This window comes from Panthera uncia, chromosome E3 (assembly GCF_023721935.1).
Source record: "Panthera uncia isolate 11264 chromosome E3, Puncia_PCG_1.0, whole genome shotgun sequence".
In the NCBI taxonomy this organism is placed as follows: domain Eukaryota; kingdom Metazoa; phylum Chordata; class Mammalia; order Carnivora; family Felidae; genus Panthera; species Panthera uncia.
In genome coordinates, this window is record NC_064815.1 from 29,253,456 (window position 1) to 29,264,954 (window position 11,499).

Here is an 11,499-nt window from a genome sequence, read left to right on the forward strand (position 1 = left end):
TGGTTTTTAAATTTTCTTCTTTAGGTTTTTCTATAATTTTAAAACACACTGTAATGTGAAAAAAAATTTTTTTTTTAATATACCAAATTTTCAACAATGGTGAAATGATGGTTAGGAGAATTTTCTGCTTCTCTATACTCATACTTTCCTATTTTCTACAATAATTAAATTCTACTTTTTTTTTTTTTTAACATTTATTCTTTTTTTTTTTTTTTCATTTTTTTTACTTATTTTTGAGACGGGGAGAGACAGAGCATGAACAGGGGAGGGTCAGAGAGAGGGAGACACAGAATCTGAAACAGGCTCCAGGCTCCGAGCCAGCAGCACAGAGCCCGACGCGGGGCTCGAACTCACGGACCGTGAGATCATGACCTGAGCCGAAGTCGGCCGCTTAACCAACTGAGCCACCCAGGCGCCCCTAACATTTATTCATTTTTGAGAGAGAGAGAGAGAGAGAGAGAGAGAGAGAGAGAGAGAGAGAGAGAAGGTGAGCGGGGGAGGGGCAGAGAGGGAGGTAGACACAGAATCCAAAGCAGGATCCAGGCTCTGAGCTGTCAGCACAGAGCCCTACGCGGAGCTCAAACTCATGAACCACGAGATCACGACCTGAGCCGAAGTCAGACGCTCAACCAACTGAGCCACCCAGGTGCCCCAAGTTCTACTTTTTAATAAGAAAAAAGCAAAACAAAAAAAATGACTGATCAGTGGAGTCAAATGAACTAACTAAATCAAGAAAATAGCAACTATAAAAAAGACCGGTGGACAAATACTCAGACGCAGGAAGGAGTAAAACTGAAAGGCAAGGAAGGCTGACACTGAATGCTTCCCGCTTCAATCCTGGTTAAGTAGAAAAGGAAGATCTAAGTGGGAAATAGGAAAGATGAGGTCAGGTCCTCTTATAAAAAAGAATAAGAAATAGTATGAGCTCCTAGGTGAATTAGAGTTCTAGAATTCTGCCAAGTAGGAGGTGAGTAGACAAACAGAAAAAAGGATCACCTACTTCAGGCTCCTCAGACAAGTATGATCTTAATAAATGGTCCATTATTAAATGAAGGAGGAACCTGAAGGATTAATCTGAGCCAAAAATTCTGGAAAACTTGTGTCAGATGAAAGAAGAAAACCAGTGAGTCTGACAATGGGCTTACTGTTGCTCTCCTTCTAGGGCATGCTGGGTCGGGGGGGGGGGGGGCATGCAGTAACTGATCAAAGTTGGTCCCCACATAACAGACGGCTGAAGAACACAGGTTATAGAGTTACATCTAGGTTCTGAATTTTCTGACTCTACCATCAACTGGCAGAGTGACCACCTCACACCATATAGATGACCTTCAAGAAATTCTGCAACAGTTCTGTTTCTAAGTCTACTAAAAAATGAAATTATTTTCCATAGACCTTACTTTTCACGTAAAATGATAAATTATGTCTGGATATTCTGGGCCTCTTTGGAAGAAAAGGCAATATGTAAACACAACAGTACTGTTAGTAACCTAGTATTAGTTTTCCAAAGCTTATCTAAGATCACTCCCTTCAAAAATAATCTCTCCTTTGCAGAAAACCTTATCACAATGTTACAGGTAACACAGACTTGCATGTTTACAGCGGGGACTTTTCCTCTGACATAACACTTCACCTAATATTGTGCTGCCTTAGTACACCAGGTTTCATGTGAAAAAATCAGTTCATTAAAAAATAGTTCTCTTAAAACTATTCTGTCAAGGACCTACTAAAATTACAACCGCAGTCTGCTTTTGTCTCCCATTAGGGTCAAGAATTATAGACAGTATTTGGGTGAAGTTTGAAGGACTTTAGAAACAAATGAATCTTTTCAACTTGACTTGCACCTTCAAATCCACTGCAACATGTTAATACTTGCTTCATGCTTAAACTGAGCATGTATTCCCTGTAATCATCCTAACTACCGTAAACTAAAAACCTCCCTGAATCAATGTATTCATTCCTGATAGCACAATTTAATTTTTAAAACTGCCAAAACAACTGGTAGTAAGTAAAGACCCTAAGAACTTTCAATAAAATAGTGGGCACTTTGAAGTGGTTAGAGTCAATGTTTTAAGTACCTCTCACTATAAAATAACTTGCCTGGTTTAACCCTGTATCTCCTAGTAACCAAAGGTCCTTCACCCCCCAAAAACCTTGAGGCATTGTTTTTCTTTAAACCGAATAGGGTGATTTCCATACGGCCCCACTATAAGTCTTCAGCTCCCTTATCAGTGAGAAACTACAAACTAAAACGCTTAACCCAAACTGTTAAGCGTATAAGGTCCGCAAAATCTCCGTCTAGTAGTTTACAAAGCTCACTCTCAACGTCTGACCAAACCACAGGGCTCGAGAGCTGGAAAGCAGCCTGAGCGAAGCCTTACCAAGGACTTCGAGTCCGCAAAGAGGAAACCACGGAACAGAAACGTAAACAAACCAGTGGGTCGGGGACGCTCGTTTCAATAAATGTTTACCTTACCCGTGCCGCCCGCCCGCCGCCCCCCGTCGCTGGGCCGGGGTCCAGCCGAATTCGCCCCAGGGCTGCGGCGAAACTCGGGGCTGCTCGCAGCAGCCCTGCCCGCTCGGGAATGAAGGTGGATGGGTGCAAGAAGAGGGCCGCCGCAGCATTCCGGGTCTCTCACCATCATACTTGGGGTCCGAGCCGTCGGCCGGGAACTCAATGGCAGGCGGCGCAGGAACAGCCCCCGCCCCGTCGCCCTCCGCCTCGCGCTCCCGGGCCCCGGAGCCGCCTCCCAGCATCGCCCGCAGCGCGCGGGCAGCTGCCCAGCCCGCCAGCCAGCTAGCACCACACCGCCTCACTCCGCACCAGCCTCCGCCACCGGATCCGGAAGTAGCCCCTCGCAAGACGGAAGATCCGCCCCGGCCTCCCGCGCGCCGCCAGCGCGGGCGGGTCCTACCTCAGGCTCCGCCCTTCCCCTTTTCCTGGGGGAAAGGATGGGCTGGTCTGGCGCAGGCCCCCTAGTGGGCTGGTCCTCGCGCGGAGGTCCGTAGGTTGTGGGCGCTGGGTTCTCGCTACGCCGGGGGTCCTCCACCTGTGTTCCCGGCCGCCCTGGAGACCTTAGTACCCGCACACAAGTCAGGGTGTTGACATCTCACGCCAAGACTCGGATGCTAGTGTAAGAATCCTGTGCCTGCAGATTCTAATCCAAATACATACTTAATGCGGATGCAATACTATTTGTCATGTGTTTAAAAAAAAAATCAAAAGCATCTACAAGACCTATCTCAACAAGAACTGAACCTATTTTGGTCAACCGTTAGACTAACAACAAAAAAGGGAAATCCCAAACTGTATCCAACCTAGCAAAATTTTCGCTGCTTTTGAGACTGAACTTCCAACGGAAATACTTTCAAACCTGAGGCTGCCTTTTCCAAGTGATCCCATGGCCACACTGCATTGACTGTGATTTGAAGCTTTTAGCTTCAAAAATCCTCTGCCCTCTGGAGATGTCTCTGATGACTTGGTTGCCAACACAGTGCTCCTGGAAATAATTTTTGGTTTTGGCTCTCAGATCAGATTATGCAGTTGGTTAAAAAGCCTTTCAGATTTTGAGTCTCAATCCCAGTGCAATGTGTAAAAGTGGTATTGCTTAAGAATTTTACTTGAGCACAGTTTTCTTACAAAGTCATACAGGATGCATTCAACCTGATAGAAGCAATTTGGATATGGTTCTCCAAATAACTCCCACCAAAGATTAGGGATGCCTCTTTCCATGCCCTGTTGATTTATCTACATGTATCCACAAATTTAAAAATACAAATACTTTAGACTCATCAATTCTGCTTTCAGAAATTTACTCTAAGGAACAGGTTAAAAATGAGCAAAATGATCCAGCTAAACTTTAATAATCACAACACTAGTTATAGACTAGAAGACAGTGTAATTGACTGAGTCACTTACAATGGCACACTTTACAACCAATCAAAAAGTTGGTATGCAGTATTGAGTTCTTGCCACTTTCCACCACCACCAGAATGGAGAAAACAGCAAACCCATTCAGGTAGGAATATAAATGAAAGCAACATTTCTAGAAGACCATGTTCAACTTAAAGTGAAAAGTTTTAAATAGGCATACTCTTAAACCTACAGGCAGGAGTATATACAAAGGAAATAATCAGAGTGGTGAAAAAAGATAAATCTATAAGAGTGTTCATCAAAGTGTAGTTTATAATAGAAAAGCACTGGAATAAATCTAAATTCCAAGAAGAAGAGCAGTTATGGTACACCCTTGCAATGAAACCTGATGCAGCCATTACAAAAATGGGGGGTTAGGCAGGAGCACATTCCTCTCTTGTCTTCCATGATACCTAGTTTTTCTAGAAAAATTCGAGTTGTTCTCTATTTTACTAGCCCTCGATCTCAGTATCAGTTTCTGGACTCTCCCCCTCCAAAAGCATAATTCTGCTCTTGTCATGTCACCCCACATTCTCTCAGGAGATAACCACATGCATTGCTATCACTTTGCATACTATCTGTGGGCTGACAACTCCCAAAAGTATCTCTGCAGCACAGACTTTTTCTCTTGGATGACTCAAAAGCATCTCAAATTCTGAAAGCAAACTCTTGATATTTCTCCTAAAATTTGTTTCCCACTACCTCTCTTCATTCATTTAGGTAGCACACAATCCACCCATTTGTCCATATCTAAAACATGAGGGTCAACCTTTATTCCGTGTCCAGAGTGTATCTGGGCTGCCTGTAAATTAAAAAATAGAAACATGATATAGCATATGAACACGCAATATTAAATATGCAACTAACTGGACAGGAACCCAAATTGCCAATAAACATAGAAAAAGACACACAACTTTCACCAGGGGCAGGTAAAGGCAAATTAAACAATGAAATATCATTTCAAAGTGTCATTTTTGCAAAATTAGTCTTTCATACCAAGTGTGGTTGGGGATGTGGAGGAAAAGGAGCTATCATACATCACTAAAGAGCTATTTAGTGATATTGAGTAAAGTCAAATGACGCACACCCAAGATCCAGTAATTTAATCTCCATTGAGGTTTTCTTTAGACACTTCCAGATGTGCCCAAGGATACGTATAGACATAGACATGTGTATGTCTACATGTCTTCTCATGAACATTGAAAACAACACAGCATAGGTCGCAGAGGTTTTTTGATGGTAGTAACAAAATAATAATTGCAGGGGCGCTTAGGTGGTTCAGTCGGTTAAGCATTCAACTTCGGCTCAGGTCATGATCTTACGGTTCATGAGTTCGAGCCCCGCGTAGGGCTCTGTGCTGACAGCTCAGACCCTGGAGCCTGCTTCAGATTCTGTGTCTCCCTCTCTCTCTACTCCTTGCCCACTCATCCTCTGTCTCTCTCCCTCTCAAAAATAAATGAACATTAAAATAATAATAATAATAATAATAATTGCAATGTTTACTGAGCACTGTGTCAATTCCACTCCTTCACCCTGTTCTGTGCTTTCACAAATATTAACTCACTCAATCGTCATTACAAATTTACAAGCTAAGTGCTGTAATTATCCTATTTTATAGTTGCAAACATAGACGCAAAGAGAGCTTTTCAAATAAATACCTCACCTAAGGCCACACAACCTGCTGTATCTGGGACCAGGATTTTTTCCCACGTCATCTTTCATTGCTATCTATGTTTTTATGATAGCTTTATTGAGATAATTTATACACCATAAAACTCATTCTAAAATTATTTTCAAATGTACAAGTTACTGGTTTTTAGATACACAGAGTTGGGCCACCATCACCACTATCTGATATTTTTTAATGTTTATTTATTTATTTTGAGAGAGAGAGAGAGAGAGCACCAGCAGGGGAGGGGCAGAGGGAGAGAGGGAGAATCCCAAGAATGCTCTGTGCTGTCAGCACACAGCCAGACACGGGGCTCAATCTTACAAACCGTGAAATCATGGCCTGAGCCGAAATCAAGAGTAAGACTCTCAATGGACTGAGGCACCCAGGTGCCCCAACGCTATCTGATTTTAGAACACTTTTGGTCACCCCAAAAAGAGATTCCTCTGGGGCTGGATTCCCTTTGGACTCCCTTATTTATTACATCAATAGGGAAATAAACATATTACATATGCAAATGAATATTATAAAACTGTTACTATGATTCAACTAGATTCAAGGTGCTGCAGCCGTCCACTTTTCCTATTGTGCAGAACCATCTATAAACAAAGGCCAAGTCTTCCCTCTCTCTGTATAAGCTCTGGCCATAGAGAACTCCCCCCATGAAGCCATACATGCAGGCTTGCAGAGAGAAGGTATTATAGCAAAAGTGGAAGCCATGGGCATTCGAGCCATTTCTTCATGGAATCTGTACATTCAGGGCCTACTTGGGCATGATCTTCCATTTGATGATGGAGTGCTTCTGCACACACCCAACTTTGTGGCTTAGTGGGTCAGGTAACACCCATTTCATGAAAAGCAGCTTAGGTTACATGGTAACGTGGTGGCCCATACTTAAGCATTCAGTCTCTACTAAGGCCCAGTACCAGGCCAAAAGATATTTCTCAAAATGAAAGTAGTTAACTGAAGATGGAAGCAGGAGGGTCAGTTGGGTCTTATGATGGGTCAGCCCTTCCAATGCATTTAGAACAAAACTCAGACTCCTCTGCATGGCTTACAAGGCCTTTCAAGAGTTACTCCAGCCTTCCTTGCCAGTCTCTGCTTGGACCACTTTCACAGTAGACTATGGGATGACACTGGCGAATGAACAGAAATGTAAGACCCATGACTTAAGCATTTGAGAGAGTGCCAGAGCATAGGTGGAAATTGTTCTTGAGGTTACAGCCTCTAGAGCAGTGATGGAGTCACACAAGAAGTAGGACAGAAATCTCAGTGACTTAACAATTGTTAGCCGTTGGCTGCATAGTTGGCCCCTTCATCCACCTTCTCCACCTATACTGCAGGTGCATTATGGCTTTTCCCTCACAGTGAAGCAAAGACAAACTCTCTAAAGAGATGGAAACTTCTTCATGGCAAGGATGGGTTTTCTCAAAGTTGATTACAAGAATGCAAGGCAATATTGTGTGTATCTCTGTTGCCACGTCATGCCATGGACTATCAGTGCTTTTTGCTACTAGAGTCACGCGCATCTTTCAATTTAATCCAAACTAGAAAAACAATTCCAGAAACCATGGAACAAAACAGTTCACATTCCAGAGTAGAACTTCCTCTTTTGGGTAGTGTAGGTGTGTGCCTGTCTGTATTTGTCCAATTGTGTATGTAGGTGTGTGCACAAATTGCCAACCCAGTCTCTCCTCTACCAATCCCAGTATCAAGCTCCCTAATGTGAATGAAGCTTTCCCATCAATATCCACATGAACTTCAAAGTCAGTTCTCTCAATTGGAGGAGGATCAGGATCATCAGAGGAAGCCTCCACTACTACCTTTATTAATCATCATGTTATATATTATGGTTACCCAACACAGGTACTATAAACCTCAATAGTAAAAATTTAATGGCATTTCCATACATGTTTGGGAGTAATAAGATGGAAAACGTAGAAATATCTCATTTATATAGTGGGTAATTAAAACCAGCTGGATGGATCAACAAAGAGAGATTTCAGAATATTATACAAGGTAATGAATACTGAGTTTAGTATGCTGTGTAAAACTGTGGTCGTATACGTTTTATCTTCTTCCCTGAGGACTCATTCATCCGATGGTAAGGAAATTGTACCAGTGTTGTATTCTCCCAATTTCTACATTGTTTCTAATTCCTTTATTTCTATTATAGCTTTAGGCACCCTGTAGGTATCTGGTAATTATCAATGGGAGTGAGAGTTTGGGAAATGGCCCCACACCATAGAAGTTGCCCTTCAAGATGGCGTCCAATGATCTCTGCTGCCTGGTCTTCATACTCTTTTCAAGTTCCCTCTCATATTGTACTAAGGACGGTCTGTAGGATCACTAGCACACAGAGAATAGATGATATGAAACTTCATTAGTTTAAAAGACACTGTGGCTTCCATCTTGCTCTCTCTCCTTCATTGCTCACTCGGGGGAAACAAGCTGGCATGTTGTGACCAGCCATAATTCTGAGGCCCAACTGATGAGGAACTGAGGCCTTCCAGCAATACAGAAGTGCACTTGGAGCAGGTTCTTCATCCCCAGTAGATGGGATACTGCCATCGTTTTGTTTTTTTTTAATTTTTTAACGTTTATTCATTTTTTGAGAGACAGAGACAGAGTGTGAGTGGGGGAGGGAGACACAGAATCTGAAGCAGGCTCCAGGCTCTGAACTGACAGCACAGAGCTCGATGCGGGGCTCAAACCCACAAACTTGAGATCATGACCTGAGCCAAAGTTGGACGCCTAACTGACTGAGCCACCCAGGCGCCCCTGCCATCTTTTTTTTTTTTTTAAGACTTTTAAAAAAAGTTTGCTTATTTATTTTGAGAGGGGGGAGGGGCAAAAGAGGAGGGGGCTCACAGAGAGAGGGAGAGGATCCCAAGCAGGCTCCACAGGAGCCTGATGCAAGGCTCGAACCCACGAATCGTGAGATCATGACCTAAGCTGAAATCAAGAGTCAGATGCTTAACTGACTGAGCCACCCAGGCGCCCCTTAAAGACTTTATTTTTAAGTAATCTCCATACCCAACATGGAATTCGAACTCACAACCCCGAGATCAAGAGTTGCACGCTCCACCACCTGAGCAAGCCAGATGCCTTGGGATGCCGCCATCTTGAGATGGCAGGTGACTACTGCCCAGGACAACTGCTTGTCTGCAACCCAAAAAAGGACTGAGCCAGAACTACCAAACTACACTGCTCTCAGATTCCTGACCCTCAGAAATGGTGGGGGGAAATGTATGTTTTCATGGGGATAATTTGTTACACAGCAACAACGAATACATATGCTAAACTAGACTTCTAGCATCTTACCAGGGTGAGGAATGCCCTAAACTAACACCTCTTGAAAATTCTGTTTATCTGGGGTGCCTGACTGGCTCAGCCATAGAACATGTGACTCTTGATCTTAGGGTTGTGAGTTTGAGTCCCATGTTGGTTATAGAGATTACTTAAAAATAAAATCTTAAAAAAAACTCTGTTGAGCTGGCTTGCTACCAAGCAACGGTTGTGACGTCATCAGGATTAGAACTCTAACTTACTGGGATCTTTCCAACCACGTGACAGAAGTCCCAAAGAAAAGGGGACTTTTCAGGTGACTACATCTATTTCTACTTTCTTCTTTACTTTCCCAAATAAAGTGAGTAACCTAGGGATCTTCAAATCAAAATTGGTTCTTACATTCCTCACGTCAACTGATATATTTTCAATGGCAACTTCAAGTGGTTACTGCCAATTAGAGTGGATCCCATTTCCCATTGAAAATCCCATTTCAATCCTGGGACTTATGTCTTTTGGTTTGGGGGCCTCAGCCCCAGGGCAATGTGCAAGAGATGGGTTTTTTTTTTTTTTTTTTAACAATTTTTAAAAAAGATTTCTGAAACTGTTATGTATAAGATTTTAGCACATCATTCATAATATTAAAATGAATAACTTTGTAAGTAAAAAATCCCCATTTTATAAAGTTCTGCTATAAAATATTTCAACTGAAGGGTGCCTAGGTGGCTCAGCTTGTTAAGCGAAGACTTAGCTCAGGTCATGATCTTGCAGTTCGTGAGTTCGAGCCCCACATTGGGCTCCAGGATGACAGTGCAGAGCCGCATGGGATCCTCTCTCTCTCTCAAAATAAATAAATAAACTTTTAAAATATCTATATTTCAACTAAAAATATCAGGATGCATATTTGAAAAAGCAGATATTAACTGGTTTCCATCCAATAAGCTACGTAATATCGACCTAGAACAGGTGTAAAGTTTTGTAAGCTCCTTGAGACTAAACAATGAAATACTGCACTGTTTCAAATGTCTTTTAATGTCCTTTTTGGGGATTCCCCAAGAATATTTTTATATTCATATTCTCATAACCCCCAATTCTTCACCCTTTTTAATGGTACATTTTATCTCCCAAATTTTTCAAATGCCATGTATAATGGACTGGGCACTCAAAGGATAAAAAACGTAATTTTTAGGGGTGGTTGAGCGCCCAACTCTTGATATCAGCTCGGGTCATGGTCCCAGGGTCATGGGGTCTAGCCCCGTGTCTGGCTCTGTGCCGAGCGTGGGGCCTGCTTGGGATTCTCTTTCTCCCTCTGCCCCTCCCCCCACCCCCGCTCTCTCTTTCTAAATAAATAAATTTAAAAAACAGTAATTTTTAGTCACTTTAAAATTATTATATAAGGAACATATACATGTTTTTCTGACTACATCCCTGTCCAAAAACCAGGAGAGAGAATAAACTTCCATTTTACCATAACTCCCATAAATCCCTGCCCCCTTCCCTCCCCTGGTCACTGTATCAGTTTAATATAGCTTATTCAGTTTTTCTTCTATTCACTTACCATTGATGTCTACCACACTAAAGCGGCACTGTTTTGAGGGGCTGGTTTTGCCTAAAACAATGACAAAATACATATTGTTCTGCAACATGCATTTTGTTCTCCATTCCAAAATATGTCCTGGGGGAACTTCCCACGTTAGGACAACAGTATTCCATAACTGGATAGTCCGTGGTTAATTGAGCCATCCCCCAAGCTGAAGGGGAATTAGGCCTCTCCAATATGTCCATAATACAGACAACTTGAAAAACAACACCTGTATCCATTTCAACGTTTACAGGGACTTCTGCCGCTACCAGCTGTGATTTTAAACACAGTATTTAACCTGTGCCCCAGTTCCTTTGTCAAGAAGATTCTGCTACCACCTAACTTTCTGGGATCGCGGTGAGAACTAAACCCACTGACATATTTACGGCCAACTCTTTATCACCCAGTAGCGTTATTTTCTTTGATTAGGTCTGCTCCTTTAGTCTTGGCTCCTGGGAGACTGGATTCTAGCTGCCGTGCGCTAAGTATCATCTTCCAAATCAGAGTAACTCTGAGCCTGTTGGGAGTGTCTGCCTCTGACATCCTTTACTCTCCTGCTTTAAGGTGAGAAGATTTTCTTTTTTTTTTTTTTTTTCAACGTTTTTTATTTATTTTTGGGACAGAGAGAGACAGAGCATGAACGGGGGAGGGGCAGAGAGAGAGGGAGATACAGAATCGGAAACAGGCTCCAGGCTCCGAGCCATCAGCCCAGAGCCCGACGCGGGGCTCGAACTCACGGACCGCGAGATCGTGACCTGGCTGAAGTCGGACGCTTAACCGACTGCGCCACCCAGGCGCCCCGGTGAGAAGATTTTCTGACGGTTACAGCTTCTTTTCAACGGTTAACTGAGGTGTGCTGCACACACATCTTCCAACACCCTGCTCTTGGTCCACAAGCCGTTCCCTCTACAAGAATAGCCAACTTGACCCCTAGCCAACACGCCTGGGGTCCCAGCCCTTCCCCCCGGGGCCGGGAGCTACTTCCTACCACCGCCCGTCCAGAGCCAGCCCGCCAGCCCGCCAGCCCGCCAGCCCGCCAGCCCGCCAGCC

The 11,499-nt window shown here is 43.2% G+C and overlaps 1 protein-coding gene and 1 long non-coding RNA gene across 4 annotated transcripts in view; one reads left to right on the plus strand and one right to left on the minus strand.

The window, feature by feature from the left end:
- The window catches only part of EIF2AK1 (eukaryotic translation initiation factor 2 alpha kinase 1), a 38,877-nt gene extending 28,168 nt beyond the window's left edge, over nt 1–10,709 (minus strand). For 2 of the 3 annotated variants that reach the window (XM_049638915.1, XM_049638917.1), the window contains exon 1: nt 2,637–2,838. In XM_049638915.1, coding sequence (XP_049494872.1) covers nt 2,637–2,754 — 118 coding nt within the window. In that variant the 5' untranslated portion in view covers nt 2,755–2,838. Of the gene's footprint in view, nt 1–2,636; nt 2,839–10,425 lie in introns of those variants that run through there. The other variant, XM_049638916.1, reaches the window with a different exon arrangement.
- Nucleotides 10,710–10,814: 105 nt separating this feature from the next.
- The window catches only part of LOC125928288 (uncharacterized), a 17,238-nt gene continuing 16,553 nt past the window's right edge, over nt 10,815–11,499 (plus strand). Inside the window, exon 1 of the long non-coding RNA XR_007459616.1 lies at nt 10,815–11,013. This is a non-coding gene — a long non-coding RNA (uncharacterized LOC125928288). The remainder of the gene's footprint in view (nt 11,014–11,499) is intronic.